Below are 25825 nucleotides of genomic sequence, written 5' to 3' on the forward strand. Positions count from 1 at the left end.
CTAAGCCTGATGAGCCAGACAGGTGCGTCTAGATTTCTAGGCTAGGGCTAACAAGTCAAACCAAAATGCCCAGAGGCACCCTGACCTATGGTTATTGTGAAATAGGCTACACACATTAGGCTATAACAGGGGTGTTATACCACATTTTTTCTATTGAATTCAACAACATTCCTGAACATCTCAGGTTGACAGACGGGGTTTTCTGCGGTTACCTATGTTTTAAATTACTTTTGGGCTTTTCATGTTTGTGGATGGTACAACAGGCCATACATGACGTTTTGGTCATATCATTTTGGTCATGTTAAATTCTGGGGTTACTTTTTGACAGCTCATAATCACGTTTCTGAGAGAAAGAGAGAGAGAGAGAGAGAGAGAGAGATGTAGTTTTCAATGGTTTGTGTTTGTATAGGTAGGTCATTTTGATTGTGTGAAGTGAAAGGGAGGTAAGCACACCTTTCATGTCAGTTTTTAAGGACATTCATTAGGTAATCGTGTGGGGCGGAACACCTGAAATAATGTGTGCATGCTATTACAACACAGCTTCTCTAACTGTATCACCCAAAACACATCGGTTTGGAACCAACTTTATTAGTGGCAGATTTGCTGCAGTTGGCCTTTAGACAAAAACTCTTAACGTTGCACAATTACAGTACATTTCCACACCACTGTTTCTATTTAGAGCTACATTTGTGCCAGTTCCAACAGTGCAGCTGTAACTCATCACTGTCCTCTCTCCTGTCTCCTTCCCTCCAATAATGAGCTGTCAGTGGAATCTGAAAAGTGATGTCATCCATATATAGATTTGCCATATAATTGGGGAGGGTACTGAGTGGTTTTGAATCTCGCATTTCCATCATGAAAATAAACTAATTCCCAGCAGCACTCTCCAAGACTTCCAGTTCCACTTCCAGGTCCTTCAGTTCCAGTTATACTGTGATGTTTGTTTATGTTTACTTAGAAGATGCTTTTATCTAAAGTGACTTGCATAACAATAACCATAACATTCATATTGAACATTTCTGATTTAAAGTTAAGTCAATAAAAATCAAAACATTTCCAATAATTTCCAATGATTCTAAAAAACAACTAATTAGTTAGCAGCAAGGTAAAAATATGAGAAATTCATAAACTATGATAACAGTTAGAGCGCTGATAATAAGCATGTTTGGCCTGGTAGCTGACCGTGCATGGTGCTGGTTTTCCTAAAAAGCAAGTCTACTGACACCCTATGAATAATTTGAGTTCAGTGAAATGAAGGAGAATGGGGCTAAGGTTTATAATGCTCAGAGTAGTGGACAGGTAAGAAATGTATCCAAGTGTATATATTAAATGTAAATCTCCCAAAAAGGGAAGCAGGGTGACTGATGGCTATCATTAATCCTTATTACTTATTTAATCCTCTTTGAACACAAGGCTGTGATTATCTGCCTCTGTCTGGTCCTATTCTAGGCAACATGTTGTGTCTCACCCCAAGTTTTCAAGCCATTTTCAATTCTGAAGTCAGTTCCCCAAACGGTTGTTTTTGGCCTCCCTTGTTTCCTCTTTCCAGATGGTGTCCATCTCAAGGCTAATTCAAGGACGCTGTCCATTCTAAGGACACGTCCGAGCCATTGGAGCCATCCTTTCAACTTTTTAAACCAGCTCAACCAATAATTCAGTTGCTCCACATAGTGAATATTTTCAGGTATAGTTATATTTCTTATGTATAACATGTTCCACCATTTTGTTTGCAAAGAGTCTTGCCTGGAGTTAAAAATGGACATGGCAAGTATTTTGCAATGCATTTTAATTAAAACACCATTCTTCTTTGATAAGGTGCCTTCAGTTGTTTCACTTAATTATGGGGTGCCAGTTACTGCACATCTGAAAATTGTTTGAAGCATTAGAGCATCTATTAGTAATCCATCAGAATGGCCCATCAGATGGAGATTTCTTCAGATGTATTAGTGAAGGGTTGACCATGGCTTGGACATTACAGAGGGAACATGATCTATACTATACAGCATCCACACATTTGACAATCTACACTGAGCTCGATAAAGGTTTGTGGAGCAATTCTCCCTCACTGATTTTCCAATATCCTGTCTGGTACCACACATAAATCCCATTGCACTTATGTGACCATGTGCTGGCTATTCTCCTACAGGCAACACAGACTACACATTCCCTATTGCCAAGAGCTATGTTTTTTGTTTCAGGCTCTTCAAACCATACAGAGGCTATAAAATACAAAATAAAAGATATGGCAAGAACAGAAACAGAGCAAACAAAAGGAGGGGGCATCTGTTGGAAGAAAGGGAAACAAAGAACATCTGCAGCCATCTTTTTTTCTCCTTGTCCCTCAGAGCTAAAAGTGAGAGGGCTTCAACCTGCACCCCCAGCTCAGCAGCAGGAGGAAGTCATGAGAAGAGCCATAACTCAGGAACCATCCCCTCTGACACAAAGCCTCCTGGAAGGTGGTGGGAGAAGAGGGGGAAGGTCAAGAGGAGAGACTAAAAACTGGAAAGCTTTTTTTGAGTTGGTAATTAACTGTGGCTGCCTTCATAAAGCATCTGCTAGACATGTTTTATGGGTTGGCTTTACAGTGTCGCCCACCGATTGAAAGGAGACCTGCTGTCTGGACATTGTAATGTATTCCAGTGCTAAATCCCTGTTTGGACAAGCTGTCAATTTGACCTGTCAGCTCTGCACTCCAGAGTCTTTGGGCAGCCAAGAGGCATTTTGATCAAATTTTGGCAAGATTTCAGAAGATATTGCCTGCAGTTTTTAAGTATAATCAGGAAATATTTTCAAACAAAGGACTATATTCTTTAAAATAAAAAGATTAATAATATTGAATTATGCACAGATTTATTCACATGGCCATGTGCTTTGGAGAAAGATCTGGCTTTTCTCCGAGCTCTTGTCTGCTAATTAAATGTGTTGGATGAAATAGTTCACTAATGAGTATACAGTATACACATAGGCTACATCATATGGTACTTTCTCCAGATGCATGATGTAGGGGGTGGTGTGTATAGACCAGGGCAGGCATACTGTGCTAACATCTGACTGATCAGATTCTGGAACCGGACTGGAAATTAAAGTTTGATCACTCAAATGAAGTATGATAGAACCAGAGAAAAAAAAGTTATGGGAGGGGAGTACTTTTTACACAACCAGTTTGTTAAAAAAAATTATAAGAAAAAGATTGGGATGGGATGCCCTGAGGGTATGGGAGATGTTATGTGCTCTGTTCAGTGCAAGACCAAACTTGACAGAAAGTCTTCATTGAAATGTGATAGAGTGTGAAATGTTAGACATGTTTCTACAGAAAATGAAAACTCATTAAGCATGAGAACAGCTCTGTGCGCTAGGTCACACTCCAAAGTCACTACCAACCACTTAGGGGTGCACAGAGTGTCCAAAAGGGACTTTAACGTGTTAGCAAACTTGGCATTGTTTAAATGCATCCTTTGTATTCTGAAAAGATTGAATTGTCTTATCAAACTTTTGTTTTTGGGTTTGAGGGCAAGCCATGAAGGGAGTTGTTCAGAGACAGGGCCTGAAGTCAGGGAGGGACGTCAATTATTTAGCAGTTAAATGGCTGGGCTAAGAGCAGTTAGGTCTCTTTATGTAGCTTGTCTGATGTCTGCTGTCTGTGAAGAAATACATGAAAGTCATTAGCTATAGAACATGCAGACACATATTGTAACTGGTTTACAGCCATTAAATTATTCTAAATCTGAGAATCTCAACATGCATGATATTAGTCACATTTTGAGACTTTCAAAATTGTAAATGAGTAGGGATGCGCCAATTCTGAAATGTTGCATGATAACAATCTTTATATTAACAATCTGGCCAATAACCAATATTTTTATTTATTTTATTTGTTGTTAATTACACCTTAGTGGCAGTGACAAAATATCTATTATTAAAGGGGACCTATGCAGTTGTTGTTTTTTTAGCTTAATTTACCTTAACTGAACAGCTTTGAAGTCATTGGAATGGTTATATGACTTTTTCCGGGTTGAATGATGGCCGTCTGGCTTTCTCTAGCGCCTGTGAGCGGGAAAACCACCCTGGCAACTTTGGGCCGCCGGGCAGACAGCCTCAGAGACAGAAAGTCTCGCAGCCTTTGCTCGCAGCCTCGCGATGTAACAAATTGCTTTACTGCACTACACACATACACACCAGGCACTGGCTAGAACAAGGTAGCTATGGAGTTTCTCAGACATTCGTCATGGCAGAGCCAGCGAAAAGAAGCATAAAGCGAGTAAAGCGTTGTTGGAGGAACAGGGAAAGAGGAAAACAGCAGACTGACCGATTGAGGAGTGTCGTGTAAGCTATAGGGGGAGCTCCGCAGAGAAAGCTGTGAGCCAAAAGCTAGAAAACAGCGAAGAAATTGCCAAAACGGCATAGTTTATCTAAAAAAAACAGTCTTTCAGCCCTTCATAGCATGAATGTGCCACAACATTTAGCTAGAGCGGAATTGATGCGACACCACAGATAAATATCAGGCACTGCCATCTGTAAATGGCATATTATTTGCTGATAGGCCGATTTTAAATCGGCGATGCAAATATTGGCTAATACTGATGTTAGTCCGATGTATTGTTGCTTCCTTATAAACAAGTGACCACAGAAATTCGGGCTATTGAAGTTTCTGTCATCCTTTTTTGACCTACAACATAAAGTCCTATTTTATTCCTAAATCACTGTAACTCATACTGTACCAAACCTTACACATTCAGAAGAACTCTGGCAAGAGGGTACCTGGCTTGCAATTTCTGTCCCAACGCCATATTAATACCTATGGATTTAGAATTAGATGTCAATGATAGCTAAGTTCTATAGGGAAGATTTATAGTCATGTTCACACACGTCAACACACCACATCATTCATTGTTCTTCCTAGCCAATCATTGACTATTCAGTCACATTGCCCTACACCTCCCATTCATTTATTTAGCCAACTATGAACCAATAGAAAGTGAATGTGCATCTTGCGTAGCCTATTGTTTCTGATATATCCTATCCTATTCAGGATTAAAACTCCTTTTCTTATATCTTGTCTTCCATGTGAGTGTAATGGCAGGCATCCAAATATAGTATACATCCAATGCAGACTGTGACAGGATGAATAATGACCACTATTCACTTGAGCACTTTTCACATGCACTTAAGAGTGTCTTTGGGCAGAAAAATGTGCTGATGGCTGTGACGTGAGTATCAAATGACATCGCTTCCTTGACTTGGTATTGAGGGCACATAGACATCTCCTCTTTTTAAAGATGGTAATTTCAAGCATCTAATTTGCATGCCTATGATATGTTCACAGTAGCCTGGCGAGCCAGACCCACATTAAAATGTAGGGTCTGGGCACTCACCGTTCGCAGTGCTCAGTCCGAGGGGCGGGATAATCAGTTGTCTTTCAAATTCCCTCTGCACGCAATAGGACGCAATAGGATATTTGTTTTCAAGTAGCAGGGAATTCAAGCCAAACCGTTGCAACTCTGCCATCAATCATTATGTTAAGCCCACCAAACGACTCTATACATGATTTCAATGCCCTGATTAAGTTTCGATTTCTGGAGCTCACAAGCCAACGGAGAGTTGCTAGACTAGCCCTGGCAGCAAATGTAATTTGATTTCTAGGCTACATCTCCTCTTTTTAAAGATGGTAATTTCAAGCATCTAATTTGCATGCCTATGATATGTTCACAGTTCACTGGACCCCAAACCATTTTAGGCTGTTTGCCTTGGTGATGTGATTATATTTCACAGCCACCCCACCTCCTCCACAGCCAGTTTATGTGTCACAGAAGTCAAGAAGGCCTCCTGAAAAGCAATTTCTATGCATGTAAACAGAACTGCCAAGCACAGGCACAAATTACCACAGACCACTAGAATGTTTTGGTCCTTTTGCAGGCTTGCAGGCTTGTGGTTAGCATGGGCCTCAGCTTTCATGCATACTGTGCAGTTCTGTCGATGTAAGTCTAAATCAAACATGCACAAAAGACAAAGGCTCAACAGTATTAAAGACTGAAGATTGAAGACTACTCCAGAAGTAGACGTTTCTTGAAGCTACATTCTGCCAATGCACCATGCACGAGACAATATGAAATCAGATAAACATGTTCCTATTTCTTTCTTTTATCTTTTTGATATGACATGACACATTTTGTCAGGAAAATATATTCATTCAGTGATAACATATATGGTGCTACATGCACTGTATTTAAATTGCATAAAAGCCAATTTCAAATAAAAATGAACACAATTCACGAAACAATATAAATCCTATCATTTGGCTTGAGATAGCCTAGGTGAGCCTCAGCCTATGGTGCCTCATTTTAGGATTTGTTAAATAAAGGCTTTCAACGAGAACAATATGGTTGCAATTGCATTTGTCTACTAAAAAAGAATATGCAGGATTACTTTGGGAGTTTCCAAGGAAACTGCTAATCCTCTATCTCTTTGTAAGTGACAGTTGGCCATCATGTCATAACATGTTTGCTCTTGACTCTTGAGTCTATTGTCTTAGAGGGGGAGGAAAAAGAGTCAGTGGTTTTGTGTTAGGGATTAGCAGGGATAGGCAGTATTTCTAATACATGTATTTAAAATACGTATTTGAAATACAAAATACTATTTTGTAATTTGTATTTTATTGAGATGATGAAAATGCCTTCGTATTTTGTATCAAAATACTTCAGTGTTGTGTATTTTTGTATTTTCAAAATACTTTCTGTGAAACACTGTGATGACATCTATCTATCTATACTGTAAAGCATTAAATCTCTGTCTCTGTCTGTTTGTGGCACCCTCGCATGGTCAAGCCCCTCTGCTCCAGTAGAGCGTTGATTTTCCTTTGCTGGAATGATTAACAGGTCCCATAGGCGTCGTCTGAATGCAACACTGTTTTGAGAAGTTAGTTGTGCTTAAAGGCATCAGCTGAGGAGACACGACTATAGCTAAGGTTACACACACTCCTTTGCTCACACAAGGACAGCACAAGGACTTGAGTTCACAAGTTTATATTGCAACACTTGAGTTTGCTATTTTCCTTTCTTTTTTCTGTTTTACAGTTTTTTTCTAGACTTTAAATTTGTCTATGTTCTCTGACCTGTGAAATATTTCAGTGCTATGGTAACTTGACAAGATACCTCAAACAAGGACATTTCCAATTTTGCACATTTTAAATAAGAAATGATTGATAATGTCATAATAATTGGCTTCTAATTGGCTTAACTAATTGGATGGTATTAATGTGACAACTTGAATTTTTTTGTATTTACATTGATAGAGGTTGTGCACACACCAGTTTCAGGTGTATACAAAATTATTCAACTGTGATGAAACTCACCATAAGTGTGGTAGTGATGGTGTTAAATAACTTAAAAGGTGAAAATGCTACCCAGTTTAAATGTCTAAATAAGTCTAAAATCTATTTGGATTGTTTGTCTTTGAGTTATTGTCACTGATTCATAATGGGCAATCTATTACACCAACTGGCTGGGAAGTGCAACAGTTGTGGAGTCGGCATTGCATGTCACTGCAAAACAGTACATCTCCAAACTTAAAAACAGTAGACTAACAGTAAATAAAACTGGACTGTCAGAGCAGCATATACTAAAAGCCATGAGTGTCCTGTTCGCTCATAAACTTTCCATCACATTTGGTGCCTCTGCCTAGCCACTCCATAAATGTGTTAGAATTCTAAAGAACATTTTGAGCGATCACATAGCCTACTGTATGTTCAATGTTGCAATATTATCAGAAGGCCCTATGTGCAATTTTCTTTTGAGCAGGATCTTATAAGAACATTTCAAAATGAATGGAAAGACAGTGATGAGATTTTGCACTCAGCTGTAGCCTAGGCCTGCTATAGTGGTGAGTCTGTTATAGCCTATTTAGTTGTATTGTAGTAGCCTATGCAACTATTCTATTAAACACTGTGTGCTATAGTCCATTAAACACTAGGCTATGGCCGCTATGTTCTTGCACTATTTCCCCCATGATATTGTTTCAGTTATCCAAAAGGCTCGAAGGCTCTTTATTCTATGCCAATTTTGTTAAAATAACTAATACTAAAATAACTAATAAAAGAGGTGCCCCCCCCCCCCCCCCACCCGTTGTTCTCTGGCGCCGGCCCTGGCAGAGGTTTATATTGGGATGTCCAACATGAGGGGTCAGCATATCTAATCTGTTGACTGATTATGGAAGGAGTCTCTTGCTTTCAGATGTTTTTCCAGGTAGTGTACAAGTGAAGGGATAGACGAAAAAGGCTTTTATAAAGAACTATTTTGTAGTATTTTGAAAATACAAAAATACAGTATTTTGATAAATTTTTGGCTGCTGTATTTTGTTGCTTTTTTGATAAATTTTTAAGGTGGGTATTTGGTATTTTATTTGGAAATACATTTGATGTATTTGTGCCCATTCCTGGGAATTAGAAAACTTTGGTGATGGAAAGAAAGAACTGCTAGCGGGTTTGACCAGATCTCCTAAGCCCAACCGAGGATGGGGGGGGGGGGGGGGGCGCAATGCAACTGAACCTTATTTGATTAAAGCAACACCAAAGCACTTTTCCTGTCGCACGCACATCCAGCACTGGCTTTGGAAATAACGATGTCTACTGACAAGTTAGAGTACGTTGCATGATTTTATGAAAGTATGATGTATTGCAACATCAGAAGCAAGTCAAATTTAGTTTCTTATGTCTCATTCCATCGAACTACAGATCCGCTACCCGATCTGGCAAACTTGCATAGTGCGGTTATAGCCGAGAGGGTCGCAAAGAAAATGCAAAAGTGCCGTTCACCCTGTTATGAGTTGATGAACCACTGAAACGATTTTGGAAACAATATTTGAAGGTACAAAAAACTCTTTGGTGTTGCTTTAAAGGTTGCTGCGAGAGGCTTCATTTGTTTCTTACTTGAAACTTGAAGCAATAGAAACAAGCCTTTGTTTTACCTCGCAGGTAAGAGCATGACCCTGTTTGTTGGTTTTACATGAATTGTCCATTAGCGCCAAATGACTACCCAGCACATGATCACACTGAAAACTGACAAAAAGAGGAACTCCTTTGTGTTGTTAAAACCGATACTTCACACCCTCTACAGAGGGATGTTAAATATCTCCTGTGATTCTGAATCTCTTCTCTGTAAAGCAAACATACTTCCACTGATTCATGTTTTTTTTTAGTTTATAGGCTACCATTAATTTATCAGTGTTGTGAAACTAGTTGTTTTATTATCAAGCTTGCCAACACTGACCGAAAACTTGTTCTCCTTTTGTGAAACCCCTTCTTTTCCATCTCGGGACATAGCTGAAACGTTTTAAATAACCTATTCTAAGATTAGAATATCCCTGTGTCACAACAAACATCACCTCTTCTCTGCAGACAGAAGCAAAGAGGAAATTAAAGAGAGAAGTGCTCAGTCCCACATCACATGCTCAGTCCACCAGTCATCTTGGCTTCTGCCACACACTGCCTCCTGCTGGATGATAGGTTTGGTGCAGGGTTGTGTTGGCTGAGAGGGTGGTCAGTTTCAGTTCAGTTTTAATGCAGGCAATATCATTGGGATACCAAGGACAAACTAGACTCGATTTCAATAGGTTGAGTTGCGAAAAACTAAGAAATGATAAGTTAGAGAGACAAATATTTGCAACAAATTGGTATTTTCTGATTCTGAATGGAAAAGCTATTAACAGCAAGACCACATTTTTTTTGTTTTCATTAATCCGCTCATATGCATCAATCAAATTTAAAGCTCAGAGCTTTATAATCAGATGGTGAATCAGAATATTGATTAACAAATATAATTTCCCTGTGAACCAGGTCATCTTATCAGTATTACATCAAACCTGCACAGGAAACTTCCACGTGGTGGTACAGCCTATTACAAACGATGAAAAAAAGTCTGTGAGTAATGCATTATTTAGTAAATTGCAGAATAGCACTTGCTACATTTCTGTTAGTTAAAAGACAATTGTGCTTGGCAAAGATATGAAACATTTTTATTAATAAAAGTAAATGGTACACTCAAGGTGTTTCATTTCATTCAATGTCCTTCACAACCCAATTAATGAGTTTCAATCCCGAAGTGAAAACAAAAGGCATTTATTCCTTTATAAGAAACAAAACATTGATGGCTTGCATTACGAAAGTGGTAACTGGAATATCTACAACACGTAATGCAAACAATGGTGCTTGTGAGTGTGAGGTGGGCCAGGACCGGGCACGTGGGGTGGGGTGGGTCATTTTAATCGCTTTACATTTTACACAGACAACTCATGGAGGAGGCACTTTGACAAGGATGCCCATAGGTGGGGTCAAGAATGTTGCCAGAAAGAGCATGGGCAGTCAGTCAATGGCAGGGCTCAGAATAGTACACAGATCTGGACACCACAAAAATGTGACTGTTTGGAGCTCTAAATGAAGGTGGAGCACCACTTGCGTAGAATTCAGAACCGTATACCAACTCCAACACAACATGAGGGTGCTCTAAGCGTACTGGCCAAATCTTTTGTCAAAGGTTTTACCAACCAAAGGAATCTCTAAGTAAGGGGAAAGCAACATGGAACACTCTTCAGATTTCCTGTGAGAGAACATGACATCCTGAAACTCCACTTGTCACTTAAAGACCTCAGTGCTGTGAACAGTGACATGAGCCATCTCCTGGCCAAGATCTGTCAGTCTTTCTGAGGCACAGGCCCCACTATGATCAGTACATCAACAGCCTTCCATGGAGCCTTGTCTGAGCTGTACACTTACACCATTTGCTATTCTTCAATATATCAGTCGCTAGGAAGTGTCATGAGAACAGTGTTCTCACCCTCGCTGCTGTGAACCGAACAAATAACTTTCCTGAATGACCTGAAAACATAAAGCCTACAGTGACATATTTACAATAAAAATACGTTCACTTTAGCGCAACATAATGAAAATCAAATCCGGAAAGATCTTAAAAATAAAAAGGATGGCATTTCATTGCCATTTGGTTGAATGACCACGACAGGATGATCCACAAATATTTGAAGCATCTTGAGAAATGGTATAATGTATTCCAGGTGTAATGCATCTACTCTCTACAGAGTGAGACATATATGGACTTGGTGCAGATGTATCAAGATAACATTCTAATGGATTGTTTTATACCATTCAACCACTCCAACATCTGAATCAGGTCAACTGTAGGCCTGGGAGGCATCAACTCCAGAAGGTCCCCAGTGTGCCTAGCTAAGGTTTATGATGGATCAGATCTGTCCTGATAATGCTGGTTTAAGGTCAGAGGCAGCCTGACGGATGAGGGGAGGATTGCAGTATGGTCTCCTGTGTAACCGTGTCTGGTGGTACCAGTAGTTTAGATCTTCTCCTGGATGAATGGGTGCTGGAGGGCCTGGTTGATGGTGATGCGCTTGGCGGGGTCCAGCATGAGAGTCCCATCTAGCAGGTCCTTCAGCTGCATCACCTTCTTCCTCATCTCCTCGGGGAGCCTCTGACCTCCAATCATGTCTGCCAGCAGGTCCTTTGTGGGGTTGATGGTGCTCATGACAGTCACCTTCTCCTATAAGTGTGGACAAGAGAGATATATACATTTACGAGACCATTGTTCACATACATGAAGCACAAACACAGTTTCATAGATTATGGAACTCGACTAATAAGGTGGGAAGGGGGGCAGGGAAAAAGAACTAAAAACAAACACTAACCCTCTCTGTCACTTTATCCACTTCAATGTACAAGAAGTTCAAGTTCTGGTCAAAGTGTTGGTCTTTGAACAGGCCTTTCCGGATCATCTGTGAATTAAATACTGACGATTTACAATTTTAAACAGGTTTTGCAGTATATTAATATGTTAATAACATTGTATACTGTAATGAATGCTTGGGTATTTAGCATGGATAGCTTCACATCAGACAGATTTTGACGGTATAAAATTGTACCAACTCAGTAGTATTGAGCTACATGGATACCTTATTGGGCATCTTGCCCTTGACGTCCATGGCCAGTTTGATCATGTGGTTGTTTGAAGAGCCTGGGAAGAGGATCTTGCCAGCGTAGAGCTCATAAAGAGTGCAGCCCACTGACCACATGTCTATCCCATAATCATATGGCTTCCCAATGACTGACAAGAAAGAGACCAGCTAGTGTTAATTTAAATAACCTTTACCTTGCATGCGACAGATGACAAACATTTACATTGGTATAAATTGCAACAAATGTACCCACATATTTCTAAATGTTGCATATGCTAATAACAGTTAACAGTGAAAAGCTGTGCTTACTGATTTCAGGTGCTCTGTAAAACCTGCTGACCAAGTAGGGTGTGATATCATTGTCTGCAACGTGGGACGCTGACCCAAAATCGCAGAGTTTCAAAATCGTCTTTGACTCGTTCACCTGAATTGAAGTAGAGAACAGAAAAAATGATGACACATAGATCATAGAAAGTAAAACATGAACTCCATTCCACAGACCATAGGGCAAGACTCACCAGAATGTTGTCTGGTTTGATGTCGGCATGCAGAATGTTGCAGCGCTTGAGGAGCTTCAGGGCTAGAAAGAGTTGCTGGCTGTAGGATCGCACCGCCTTGATATGCAGCCCCACATCTTTACCGTACTTTTTGAGCACCTCACGTAGGTTCATACTGAGGGACAGAGAAATCAGGTATAAAATTGTCCATCTCAAAAGCATTGTAAACTCAAACAATAGCTTTTGACATGTTCTTGGAACTGTTACAATGATCATTCTAAGTGCATTTCAAAAACACTGTGTATAAACTTGAATTATGTGTAAACGCGTTCTTTTCCGTACATTTCACAGCAAGCATGGCTACATGCTCTTCTATCGGCTTACATCAATATGTGACACATTTTAAAAAGATAGATACACAAATACTGATCCTGAAGGAAAATGTTCAATTGGTAGTGTTTTATGCACCTGAGTGGCTCAAAGACAAGACACAGATGCTGTTTGTGGTCAAAGTGGCGGAACAGACGGAGACAGTGGAACTTGTCATCAGGATCAGCATCATTCAGCTTCTTCAGGAATTCCAATTCCTTCATTCCAGTCTTGTGCCTATAGGGGGAAAGCACAAAGCATATTAAAAGATGAGCTTATTATCATGTGACCCGATTAATCCCTTCGTTGAAGTCTGATTAGGGGAGCCTTAAGAATAGCATAGGAGCGTACAGCCCACTGGGCATCACGCCTGTGCTTACATGAGTTCGTTGTTGCGGATGATCTTGATGGCCACGTCCTGGCCTGCGCGGGCCGTGTCCCTGGCCCGGATCACGTTGCTGAAGACCCCCTGGCCAGTGTAGCCATACACATCATACCGCTTATCCAACATCTCACCAATGTTCACACCTGTGCGAGAGTCACCCGAAGTCAACAACGCAACACAACACATTGTGGGAGCATTTCACAAATTGTGAATTTGGGTGATTGGCTGTCTTGGTTCGATCATCAAAGGCTTTAAATCAACACTATTCCAAGTAATCGTCCTTTACTATTACAAGGAATACTTTCAGCAGTTTGAGTCACACAATTTCTTTGATTTATAATAAAATACTTCAGAAATACAATAAACACAACAAACAACAAAGCACATTGGTCTGAAGATTTTCCTTACGGTAATAGCCTTCAGCATCTGTCCAATTGTCCCTGAGGTTGGGGTTTTCTTTGAAATCCTTGCCAATGCCTGCTGCTCTCAGCCTTGCACTCTGCAGATGAGAGGGACAGGAAAGGCCATGTTAATAGTTAATAGAGCACACAGTGCAGATCCAGTATCAGGCTCTCTTGTCCGTGTCCTAATCCAATTTATAGGGACTGATCTGGCTGTACCTAACTTAACACTAAGGGTTATAGACCACATGGAACTATCATTCTAAATTTAACAAACAATCAAAAACATTTATATAAATTAAACAACAGCATCATTGTAGGTACAAGTTTGTGACGACACTGTACAAATTGAAGGGCAAGAGGATTTACAGAAGACTAATCAAACATGACTCACATCAAAGTCTGCAGCAAACATGTCATCTGACTCTGTAAACATGTCAGGAGCTGATGGCTTCTTTGGGTTGGAGCCTATTTTAGACAAGAATGCGGAAAAAAGATCAGTTGTGTCGATCAAAAGTACATGAGGGCTTTGTTCCAGAGAAATAGTCAATGACATTTCCAAAGTCACACAACGCTAACATGGGGAAAGGATGTACTGAATGCCCACTGTGCTTTGTTACCCCCCTCCCCCCTAACCCATAACAAGCAATTGTTTCCAACAGAGGAGTGTTTCTTTGTGTGGTTTGCTTTCCAGTCACCAAGGTGTAGCAGTGGAGTATAATGTATAAATACTGACAGTTTAATTTGACTGAAAACATCAACATCCTCTAGAGGCACCAGTGAAAGAAATATGTATTTAGTTAGCTACTTATTTCTCCATGTTTTCATTGTTGTATGCATTCATGGACATTTTGGCTAGCACATGCCTACTAATCACTGTAACATATCAGTTGCTCATGAGTCAATCAGAAAGGTCATTGCAAGCAAGCATGAGAATTCATATCAGCCATAGTTACAAGTCTTTCTCTTTGCTTGTAGGAGTCACGTTTCCTTAGTAAACACTGGTTTCAACAGCTTTGTGAATAGGATTTAGAGAAAACATTCAGCTAGAAACCTTCAGTGCAGTGGTACGGGTACCACTGGTTGTATGCGGACCCTCTCTAGTGGTACTCCGGGAGTCTCCGAGATGTTTTTTCATAATGAAATATTCACTTCAAATTATATATAAATATATATACTAAAAATTAAGTTAAATTTAAATTAGGCTAGTTTTTGTCTTTCTTGGTACTTGGAGAGCACCACCATTAAGACGTGAGGTGGTATTCATTGTAAGTTTGAGAACCACTGCTTTAGTGGAACTTGGTACTCTTAGCGGCAAGATAACGATGTTTTGAATACATGACACATCACCAGAGGGTTACCATACTTATATACACGGCATACATCTCAATATACCCCCAACCACCCTCCACACCATAAATAAACAAAAAAAGTTCAGGTTTGATTGCTCATTTCTTAAAATGGAACAGGAAAAAGACAGGGCCGCGTGTGATACAAACGCTGGCTAGTTAGAACATTGTTCATGCTCACCATCTTTCTCCTGCGCAATGAGGTTCTGCTTGGCTTTGATGTTGGCCTCGAATGTGTTGAGATTCTCACGTTCATATTCCTTCACATCAGCTGCAACACGCTCCAGGATATCGTCGGGCGACGGTGACCGACTCCGTGTGCTACTCTGAGGACTGCTGGGCTCTGACGCCATGGAGCCCATGTTGCTGTCCTCATTCCCTCCCTTGTATTTCTATGTGGGTGTAACATTACAGTACAGACTTAGACGATGGGCCACAAAATCGGTTACAATAGGGTAGTTCAGCCAGTCACAGGTCAAGGTTTGAATTATAGGCACTGAAGCAAACTTGAACTCAATTGAAAACTCAGAAAAGCTCAGCATAACAGACACATTTTACAGTTCATATAGGCTTTTGTTGTGCATTTCCACACCTGTAGACAGAACCAGAGCCAGTCCAGCCAAAATATCCCATACCGTTTGCACAACTGACCTGCACAATGGCTAATCGCTGTTGTCGTCTCTGCTCAATCAAAGCTTCCTCATCCTCTTCCTCTGCATCAAAATCCTCCAACCTGAATGGAAAGACAGTTTATTTTACTTTCAAATTGAGATAGATAGATAGATAGATAGATAGATACTTTATTGATCCCCAAGGGGAAATTCAAGGGTCTCAGTTAGCATACAGACATCACACACAACATGCACTTACAGCAGAAATGGTAAACATAAGTATAAGTATAAACATATAACTAAACTCCACTGTACAATAAAGACAGTAGAAGATAAGAAAGATAAGAAAACTAACAAAACTAAATACTAAATACACTATATAAATTAAATTAAGAAAGTCCAATGTGCTTGAGGGTGATCAAGCATAAGACGCTTGTAGTGACAGGGCCGGGACTGGTAAGGTGCTAAAAGGAGTGAGTGTCATGGTGAAGGTGCAAAAAAGTAGTCCAACATTAGTCCAACAGTGCAACAGGGCAAAAGTAAGGTCTAGAGACCAGCATAAATAATATGGACAATTAGGAGAGTAAAGTATAATGTAGACAAGGTAAAATAAAAAACTATTTCAGTGCAAGAACAGGTTGAAGTAATAGGGTTATAGCCATTCATTCATTCAGTATTGTAGCAGAAGCCTGACCGCAGCCATTGATCATGTGTGCTAATATAGCATGAAAAACAGTGTAGCAGTAAAACAGTAGTGAAAACATTAGGCTGTGTACATTAGTAAAACAGTAGTAAAACAGTAGTAAAGCAGCAGTGGACAGTCAGTACTCAAACATGGAGAGGGTGGAGAGGCAGACAGACTAAGCAGAGAAGTCTCTCTCCTCTTCCCTTTAGTGAGGCATTGAACAGTTCAATGGCCCTAGGAACAAATTGAAGTGTTAACATTATCATTTTAGTTTTTTATAGACCTCACTTTGTTTTTAGGTTTCATTTTTTAATTCCATTAACTAACTTACAGAAGGGAAAATGTGTGTGCCTGAACATATCAGACATTTTTAAAACCATAACATACAATTGTCTACTTAAGTGATTTTCAACCACTGTTCCGCGGAACACCAGTGTGCCGTGAGAGATCATGTGTGCCGTGGGAATTGTCCAATTTCACTTAATCGTTCCAAAAACATTTACTATTTAGTTGTTGCAAATTGTAGGCTAGGATGTCATTGTTGAGCATCTATGCCTGCAATGTAGTGACTTGCTAAGCAAATAAATACTCTTTCATGTCAGTGGGTGGCAGTATGTAGTGCAATAATTCAAATGATGCGCAAGAGAACTTGGAAAGCTAGATCTGTGATAAAAGTAAAATGTATTATTATTGGAAGATACCGCATTGGGCTCCAGAATGTACGTAAACGGCGCTGTCATCATGTTGGGTGCAACAATCACAGGAGGCCAATAGAGAAACAGGTGTCTGATTGTTGACAAGTGTTGCCCATAGACAGTAATATGATTTCCGCGTTCACGTAGCCTGTCACTTAATAGGCTATAACTCAACGGAAAACCCACTATCTAGCTTTCTAATAACTATGGATGAAAAGACGTAGGGCCTAAAACAGTGATGGATATACAAGAAAAAATGCAGACTCTGAACTCAACTGTAAACAAATGAGACTAAATTGTCATTATTTTTGCTATATTAGGTGTGTAATTCTGTTACATTTTTGATTGGTGGTGTGCCGCGGTAGCCTGGCCTCTGCCTGCCTACGTACTTCCGCTCGATTTCTTTTCCATACAGTCTGGAATAGGTTGATTCGCCCTCGTTTACTTCGGTAGTTGGGCAGGCGAACCAACCAGCGAACAGAGACGTCCCTGAGAGCGATTACGTTACACAGGCATGGTGTTTCAATTACTACGTCCCCCAGTTCATGTGTAGAGACACTGATGATACTTCGATCAAAGTTTCATGTTGTCGAGACTTCTTTGAAAAAATAGCGATTTTGACACGATTGTATCAAAAAAGTAGTGGCCCTATAGGATTCCCATTCAAAAGGTCATTTCACCCGAAAACGACATCGCATACAAGCTTAAAAGTGGCGCTTTGGACGTACTTATGCATTTATATGAAAGTTTGACTTGGGTACATTCACAAAACACCATATGATGCATTTTGGCGAGAGTTACGCAGATGAAACGTGTGACTGTTTGCTGATAAGATGCACGCTTGCTTGTTATGGGCATGATGCAGAGAAACTTCTCTGTAGGCCTATGACGAAACGCTGGTTGATGGTGATTGGTTCAAAGGAACTCCAATGATTTTAAACCTCAAACTGTGCCCTCCCACCCAGAAATAAACGTTTGCCTATGGATCTGGGCCAGACTCTCTGCGAAGTCAGAGAGTCTGGTTTCCAGGCTAGTGCCGCGGGATTCTTATGTAAAAAATGTACCGTGGCTCAAAAAAGGTTGAAAAACACTGGTCTACTTTCAAATCTCAGGTTCCTCAAATGTGGTTGTGTATCATTTCATTCAACATACACTTCCTCTGAGGATGATTCCTGGTCAACCTTCATGCCCTCTGAAAGGCTGCCCTTGAACTTGTCCTCATCTCTGCTCCTCCGTCTCCTTCGCCCTCGATCCCGAGAGTTGGACCGCCGGTATCGTAACCGACCAAAACGGTCTCGCTCACTGAAAAATCCAAAGTCATCAGTGAGTCATCTGATTAATATCCACATTCCTAACAGTATACTACACAAATTGCAGTGTTTGTAAAGGACTAAACTCCGTGTTATTCTCTGTATCTTCATCTTAACAATTCTAGGTTCAATTTGTAAAAGCCTAAAACTTATGGAAGACAAGGCTCTCTCACCCACGCCTCAGGGGGGACCTGCTTCGCCTGCGGGGAGATGAGCGCGCCTGTCGCCGTGGAGACAGAGACCTCCGCCTCAAGGGGGAGCGGCTCATTCGTCGTCGAACAGGACTGGTGTCACGCGATCTACCTGTGATACCATCTGCCCGGCTCCGTTTTCTGACGGATGGAGACATGAATGAATGAATAAATAAATAAATAAATAAATAAATAAATAAATAAATAAATAAATAAATAAATAAATAAATCTTCCCTGTCATTTTTATGTAAACATAGCAGAAGGCCTCAAATCCCTAACATTAGGAAACCAATGCAACTTTTCATGTAAATTTATGCCTGTATGTCTGAGATTACTTACACCAGTAAAGCATTGTTTCAAAATCTATGAAAATTAGTTGCCGTTTCACACGCAAGTAGTCAATGTAAAAATGTGTAGGAATTTCTAAACAACGCAGACCTAACAATTTGTTCAATTTAGCAAACATCTTTAGACACTAGAGAGATTGCAGTTGCCAAAGTCTCTCTCACAGATGTAAAACCTCAATATCCAAACAGAGAAGTCAAACTGTAACAAATTAAACTATTAAGCTTAGGCTATAAAAATGACATATAATCAATAAACAAACACACAGACAACTTGAATGAACTAATGAAAATGGTTGTCTCAATAATTAGTGTTTTAATAAATCTAACATTTTGCCTTCACGTAGAACAGCAAATTATTGGACAGAAGTGTGTTGTACCTGACAGGTGAGGAGTCCCTCCTGCGTGCCTCTGGAGACCTGCTTCTACCCCTTCTGGGCGGGGACCTGGTTCTGGGGGGGGAGTGGCTCTGCTTGCCCCTGTCTGCAGACCCAGATGGTGGCTGGTGTGCAGAACGATCCCTGTGGCGTGGAGAGGAGCTGCGATGGTGCTGGGGGCTCGGAGCTCGCCTGTGGTGCGGCGACCGGTTCTCCTTCCCAGATGACGTGTCTTTGGACGGGGATTTACCAGGCCTTTTGTCCTTCTCTCGATCCCTCTCTGCTTCTGAGCGACCTGGCCGCCCATCTCTGGACCGACTTCTACGGCCGCGTGAGCTCGACCTGCGACTGCTGCTGCTTGGCTCAGCCTGGTGTCGCCTCTCATCTGGCCGGGGAGACGATCGCCTCTCCGAGCGGCCTTTCCCCTCTGCTCGTTTGTCAGAGGGTGAACGTCTGTGTCCAGCTGGGGATGGAGACTTCTTGGGACGATCCTTGGAACGGTCCTGGCTTCGTGAGCGCTTCCTGTCTTTAGAACCGCTGCGATCCTTACCACGTTCTTTATTAGAGTCACTGCCCTTAGTCACTGTGGTTGCTGATGTCGTGGTCTTTTCAACTTTGGCATCCCGACTACTCTTTTCTTTGGATCTGCTTCGGCTGCGGCGTTTGGAGCCTGGTTTGCCAGCTTCGATCGAGTCCCTCCGGCTCTTGCCGGACCGGCTGCTCTGGTCCTTGGGCGAGCGAGCTTTTCCTGTGCTGACCCTTTGTCTCTGCTCCCCATTACGAGTCCTGCCATCTCTTCCCCCACCGTCCTCCTCTGAGCCAGAGTTGTAACCCTGCAGGATAAGGCCCATGCCTGACTGCACTTTGCCCTCCATCAGCTGGCTGTCCAACTCAGCTTTGATAAGTGCCCGCTGCTTCTCCAAGTCCTCCAGAAGGGCTCGGTCATCTAAGTTGGGGTTGACTGTGCTTGGGGAGCCTTCAGCCTTTTCAGTAGCCCCAGCAGCAGGGGATGGCGAGACATCATCTTTGCGTCGATGTTTCTTGTGCTTGTGCCTGTGTTTGCGCTTCTTCTCCTTGTCTTCATCTGTAGCATGCTTATGCTTCTTGTGCTTGCTGCGGTGCTTGTGTTTTTTCTTCTTATGTTTACCACTGCTGCTGTGATGCTTGGACCCCTGTTCTGATTTCTCTCCGTTTATCTCAACCCCAGCTGTTACTGCTGGTGCCTCCCCTTCATCCTCCTCCTCTTCTTCTTCCGACATGTCACCGTTCTCATCCTCACTCTTTCCAGGACTTTCCAAATCCTCTTTCCTACCGGACAACAAACAGATTAAAGTCAAAAAGTCAACTTACTTTAAATAGCACAGAATGCATGTTGTGGGTAGTTAAATTGAGACATAAAAGGCAACAATGTATTGTAAGAAATAGAATGTGCAATAGCAAAATTGATTACTTAATCAAATCATCATGACTATGAACATTTCCCTAGATACCAGCTAAGGCCAAGAAACTGGATGATGACATAACATTTCCTTAACTTTAAACTTCAGCTAAGATAAATGATACGCGTTAACCGTTTACACCACACAATCACTTTTGATTAACGTTGCTCTGTTCGTTGAGTTAACTAGCTTGGCCATGCGCGTCCTTCCCCAAACAAAAGTTTGGGCAAAGAAGTGCTAAGTGGTGGTACGTACCCCTACAACTATCGATACTAAATTCTATGCGGATGTGAAGGACGGAATGGTTGTATGTTAGGCAAGAGTCAGCCGGCATATTAAACACTGCTCCCGTAGCTATGTTAGTGCTAGCCTACTCGCTAGCGATCTATGCCAACGTTATCTGCATGCCGTAAGCTAGCATAAATCGGCTAATAACAATTTAGCTAAACCACACACTAATCTGTTATACGTTAACTATTTTTAGCCAATTATAGGCTTATTATAGCTCTAAGAACAGACCACGTAGACAATCAAGAACCTAAGGGATGTCGATCTCTTGTCGTTGCCGGCACATTACGCTATGTTATGCTTGGTATCCTGCACTGTAACGTTACCCATCATTATCAATTTTCCGACAGGTTGGCTAAGATGCTGGGCTAGCTAACTGGCTACGTTAGCATTATTATTCAAACTCATCTGAACAGCTGATTAAAGTACTTATAAACTGAAACCACTAAAGTATGTTAGATATTGGTTTCCATCGTCATAATTTCAAGCCATCAGTGGCCTGCACTAGAGTGTGCCCTGCACGTGTTCTTACCCATTATTCAACCTCTCGCCTTGAAAATCCATCTCTACGTCGGCCATTTTCTTCAACCAGTGGCCTTTCCTTTGTTCTTCTATGGTTTCGCATGTAGATGTAGTGAGCCTTAAAGATCTCATATATGTGTCGCCCCTACTGCCATGGAGAGTAGATGCATACAGATTCACGTATGCAGAGGTGGTATCTATACTTTACACAATTCCTTTACTTAAGTGAAAGTATAGATAGCCTAGACTTTGTCAAATATTACTCCAATACAAGCAGATGTGTAGTGGAGGCTAAACGCAAGTAAACACAGTTTATCCACCTCTGACTTTTAACATTCAAAAATCACAATGATCTACATTCACAATATATGTACGCTCATCAACACTCTACGGACCATTTAATACCAATGGTATTGTTATAAACATTGGATATCCTCCACCATCATCAAACATGTTCTGAATGCTTTCTGAATTCTGAATATAACATGGTGCAATCCACCTTACCGTGATCACTGACCTACCTCTTATTTCACCACTAGGCTACACCCCTGGTTGTCACCATCATTACCACAGCCAATTCAGCCGTGTTCAAATTGGACTAATGGAAAAAACGTCAAGATGTTCTAGCCTATCGCATTATTGCATTCAAAAAATCAAATGTGGTTAAAAGTAACAAGTACTTCATGTTCATATTTAAAATGTAATGGACTCAAAAGCAGGCCTACAGTATTTGTCTTTCAAATGTAGTGGAGTAAAAGTCACAAGTTTCCAAAAATATTAATAGCCTACAGAAGTAAAGTACTTTTTTGAGTACTCAAAAATGATACAAGTAATCAAGTAAATGTACTAAGTTTACTGTCCACCCCTGCATCTGCATCTCTGATAGCCTACTATACACTATTTCATGGCAACATATTTGCCCACCTGAAGCAGGTATGTCCCTACCTAAAGCAGGATTTTAAGCAGTCTGCCGTAATTGATTGGCTTTGGCGGTTGTTATTTTCACGTAATAATTAATCGACATAGGCCTACTCGTAAAATAAAGACCTAAGATAGCAAAGGACAGTACTTAAATTAAATTACCAACGTTTGTATATAGACGAGCTCTTTGATTTTAGAGGTCGGAGTTTTAATATTATTTGTAGGCCTATCACTTTATCTGGAGTGGTGGTGGTCCGTGTTGTAGATGAACCAATGAATAGGCTTTGCGTCAGAGTGACAGGAAGTGTTGCGCGTGAGCGAGTGGTGTGCTGCGTGATTGAGAAGTAGCAAATATATTCGTTTTCTGTTAGCTTTGTTCTTTTAGTGCATTTGCTGAACAAATTCCAAACTTTAATAAAGCATAATTTGGAAAGCACCGCGAAGATTATTCGTAATTATCCACCGGGTTTCTACTCAATTAAATGGTTCGATGGCATGTTGGGAAGTTCTTCTATTTTGATTGGAGGTTTTGTGCTGACAGACCATGGCGCACAGTATGTGGGCGGCGCTAAGGGTAGTATCCTGCAAGGGACTTCTGTCGAGAAAATCAGGCTTACCTGTGTTTGGTGGGAGAAACACTGCTCTATCAACAGGCTTCAGAAAGCGTACCAGTACTTTAGGATATAAGCACGCAAGGTAAGATTCCTCAATTTGACGCACTGCGTTTCGTAGTCTACTAGTAGCCTACACTAATGTTGGAAGTACCCTAGCTTAGCCTAACACTAGTGGGCGAATCAGTTGTCATTCAAGTATTGGTTGTTTACAAAATTAACAAACATCTCCAACGTCACTGTCACTTAAACATTGTAACATGAGATAGCCAAGGTTATACCCGCCTGATTACCGAGACGATATGACTGTGGCTTAATATGTGCTATGCAGCTTAACAAGACTATACGGCACGTCGGGAAAGATGCCTGAGAATGAAGTTAACATGGATAACCTGGACGAAAAACAAGTTCAGCTCCTCGCTGAGATGTGCATCTTGATAGATGAGAATGACCTTAAGACAGGAGCTGACAGCAAAAAGAACTGTCATTTGAATTCCAACATCGAAAAAGGTTGGCTATGACCGCACTTCTGTTTAATTGTTGACTAATTCCAGTCTTGTAAGGCTATATGTTCGGTATGCCCACAAAGTGTTTTGATTCTTAACCCATGCCCGCTTTTATCACCCTCAGGACTGTTGCATCGTGCTTTCAGTGTGTTCATATTTAACAATGAAGATAAGCTTCTACTACAACAACGATCTGATGCCAAGATTACTTTCCCAGGTTTGCTTTGCATTCAAACACTATGGCATTTGGCTTTAAGAAGATATAGGCCTACAATAAAACCTGAAATGGTCAGCACTAGTCTGTGGAACACAATCTACTTTTGTGCATCAGCCCATGTTTGACCTACAAATGAAAGTTTTTCAACTATCTGAAAGCCTATTGCAGAACGTTTTATATGTCATTTTGACCTAAGACTGAACTCATACTGAAATACTCAGTGCTATGAACAAAGTAGAATACACTTCAGAATATTTTCCTCTTTCCTTCTTTTGGTGTGGGTAGGTTGCTTCACAAACACCTGCTGTAGCCATCCACTCCACACAGACAGTGAGCTAGAGGAGCAGGATGCCATCGGGGTGAGAAGAGCAGCACAGCGACGCCTGAAAGCAGAGTTGGGCATCCCCACAGATCAGGTACAGTTCCATAGAGGTGTGACTCAAGGGGAGGCTCAGGGGATTAACTGGCCAAAGTCATAATTAGGAGAGGGAGGAGTTTTAGCCTGTGCAAGTGTTTTATACCTTCGTTATGTGACTGGACTTTGATCTGTTAAGGGAATTTTCCTGTTCATTCCTGTTCCAATTTAGGTACCACCAGAGGACATGACTTACCTGACCCGGATCCACTACAAAGCGCAGTCTGATGGTATGTGGGGCGAGCATGAGATTGACTACATACTATTCATGCAGAAAGATGTTGAGCTGGACCCCGATCCCAATGAGATCAAGAGCTACTGCTATGTCACCAAAGAGGAGCTAAAGGACATGCTGGAAAAAGCAAAGAGAAAAGAACTGGACATCACACCTTGGTTCAGCCTCATTGCGGACACCTTCCTCTTTAAATGGTGGGACAACCTGCAGAACCTTAAAGAGTTCATGGATCATGAGAAAATCCATCGCATGTAGCCACAGACTTCAGCAAAAGGATTTTCACATGAAAGCTGCTAACAGAGACTTTTAGAGCACTTGTCTGTAGTCCTACAGATTTGAATAGATTTGCTGTAGTGGTGATGAAGAGAGGACCTTGTTTGAAGAGAGGAACTAGTTTGTAAAGTGCCTAGTTACCAACTGAGAGACTGTTTTATGAAATGTTTTGTGTTGATAACTACTTGTGTCATGCTGTACAGTAGTGTAAATTAAGTTTGGATATTAGCTAAATTAGCTGCTTATAGCATTCTATTCAATAAAACTTTTTGGAAAAGCCTGCCAGCAAAACCGCAAGATCAGTGAGGTTATAACCATCACAATGTTCTCAATCAAACAAAATGTCAATAAATAGAATATTAGAAAATTAAGAAATAGTTATCTAAATGATGTATTAAAAGTGTGCATAAAGAACTATAAAAAATATAACTAATTAAGAGTTTAAAAATGAATGCACTGTTATAATGAATTGCAAATCAAAGAGAAATATTGAATAAAATTGTGAGAGAATAAGAAGACACTTGACATTAAAAATAGTGTACAGTAAAAATGACACCAAAATAAGTAGAAAGCTTGCCTCAAGACCATGTTTGTGGAAGACATTTTTGTGAGTGGAAGGACTTGCGGACCTGTCTTTTTCATGCTGCAGCATGACAAGTTCAGCCTAGACTGTACCTCAACACCAACGTCCTTGACCTGTGGTGTTCTTGGGGCCACTATTATTCAACTTTGATATGCTCCCACTTGGGCAAATTATTAAAAATAATTTTATTTCCTATCATAGCTATACAGATGACATCCAAATTTACTGTCGCCAAATGACTATCGAATCTCTCTGTCAGAGTTTAGACCAAATCAACAGCTGGATCTCTCAACATTTTCTTCAGCTGAACAAAGAAAAAACTGAAGTAGCCTAATTGTATTTGGTAAAAAGGAGGAAAGACAGTAGCCGTTCTCATTGAGAAAAGAGCTCAAAGTAAAGGATACTGTTAAAAATATTGTCTTGCTGTCTTATGTGACAGTGATCTACATTTTAACAGCTACATGAAAACAATAACTAAATCAGCTTTTTACCACCTCAAAAACATTGGCAAACCTAGAGGGCTGATGTCAAAGCAATGATTTATTCATGCATCTCCAGCAGGCTGATTACTGCAATGGGTTTTTCACAGGCCTTCCTAAAAAGACAATCAAACAGCTTCAGGTGATACAAAAC

At 40.8% G+C, this 25825-nt stretch overlaps 2 protein-coding genes and 1 long non-coding RNA gene across 3 annotated transcripts; 2 read left to right on the forward strand and 1 right to left on the reverse strand.

Annotated features, from left to right (window-relative positions):
* The first annotated feature begins 1582 nt into the window (after positions 1-1582).
* On the forward strand, positions 1583-2838 carry LOC121688872. Its single transcript, XR_006024713.1, has 2 exons — positions 1583-1684; positions 2199-2838. It is a non-coding gene; the product is annotated as an uncharacterized LOC121688872 (long non-coding RNA).
* A 7150-nt stretch (positions 2839-9988) lies between these two features.
* Positions 9989-21654, reverse strand: prpf4bb (pre-mRNA processing factor 4Bb). Its single transcript, XM_042067598.1, has 15 exons — positions 21442-21654; positions 19186-20490; positions 18443-18601; positions 18112-18261; positions 15620-15701; positions 15150-15360; positions 14014-14087; positions 13627-13717; positions 13214-13361; positions 12933-13070; positions 12486-12639; positions 12277-12391; positions 11965-12116; positions 11701-11787; positions 9989-11555 (listed from the first exon to the last, which is right to left on the reverse strand). The coding sequence occupies exons 1-15, from the start codon at positions 21561-21563 to the stop codon at positions 11352-11354; spliced, it is 3192 nt and encodes a 1063-aa protein (XP_041923532.1). The 5' UTR covers positions 21564-21654; the 3' UTR covers positions 9989-11351.
* A 999-nt stretch (positions 21655-22653) lies between these two features.
* idi1 (isopentenyl-diphosphate delta isomerase 1) lies at positions 22654-24889 on the forward strand. Its single transcript, XM_042067599.1, has 5 exons — positions 22654-23048; positions 23295-23473; positions 23594-23686; positions 23972-24102; positions 24274-24889. Exons 1-5 carry the CDS (start codon positions 22897-22899, stop codon positions 24589-24591), a joined length of 873 nt encoding a protein of 290 aa, XP_041923533.1. The 5' UTR covers positions 22654-22896; the 3' UTR covers positions 24592-24889.
* The last annotated feature ends 936 nt before the right edge of the window (positions 24890-25825 follow it).

The sequence above is a fragment of the Alosa sapidissima genome, chromosome 17 (genome assembly GCF_018492685.1).
Source record: "Alosa sapidissima isolate fAloSap1 chromosome 17, fAloSap1.pri, whole genome shotgun sequence".
Taxonomy (NCBI): Eukaryota; Metazoa; Chordata; class Actinopteri; order Clupeiformes; family Clupeidae; genus Alosa; species Alosa sapidissima.

Coding starts and splice junctions, on each gene's coding strand:
- prpf4bb (XM_042067598.1), bottom strand. CDS start 21,563: ATGAGATCTTTAAGGCTCACTACATCTACATGCGAAACCATAGAAGAA. Junction 12,392..12,485: donor TCAAACCAGACAACATTCTG/GTGAGTCTTGCC, acceptor ACTTCAATTCAG/GTGAACGAGTCAAAGACGAT. Junction 12,117..12,276: donor TTACAGAGCACCTGAAATCA/GTAAGCACAGCT, acceptor CTTTCTTGTCAG/TCATTGGGAAGCCATATGAT.
- idi1 (XM_042067599.1), top strand. CDS start 22,897: ATGGCGCACAGTATGTGGGCGGCGCTAAGGGTAGTATCCTGCAAGGGA. Junction 23,474..23,593: donor GAATTCCAACATCGAAAAAG/GTTGGCTATGAC, acceptor TATCACCCTCAG/GACTGTTGCATCGTGCTTTC. Junction 23,687..23,971: donor TGCCAAGATTACTTTCCCAG/GTTTGCTTTGCA, acceptor TGGTGTGGGTAG/GTTGCTTCACAAACACCTGC.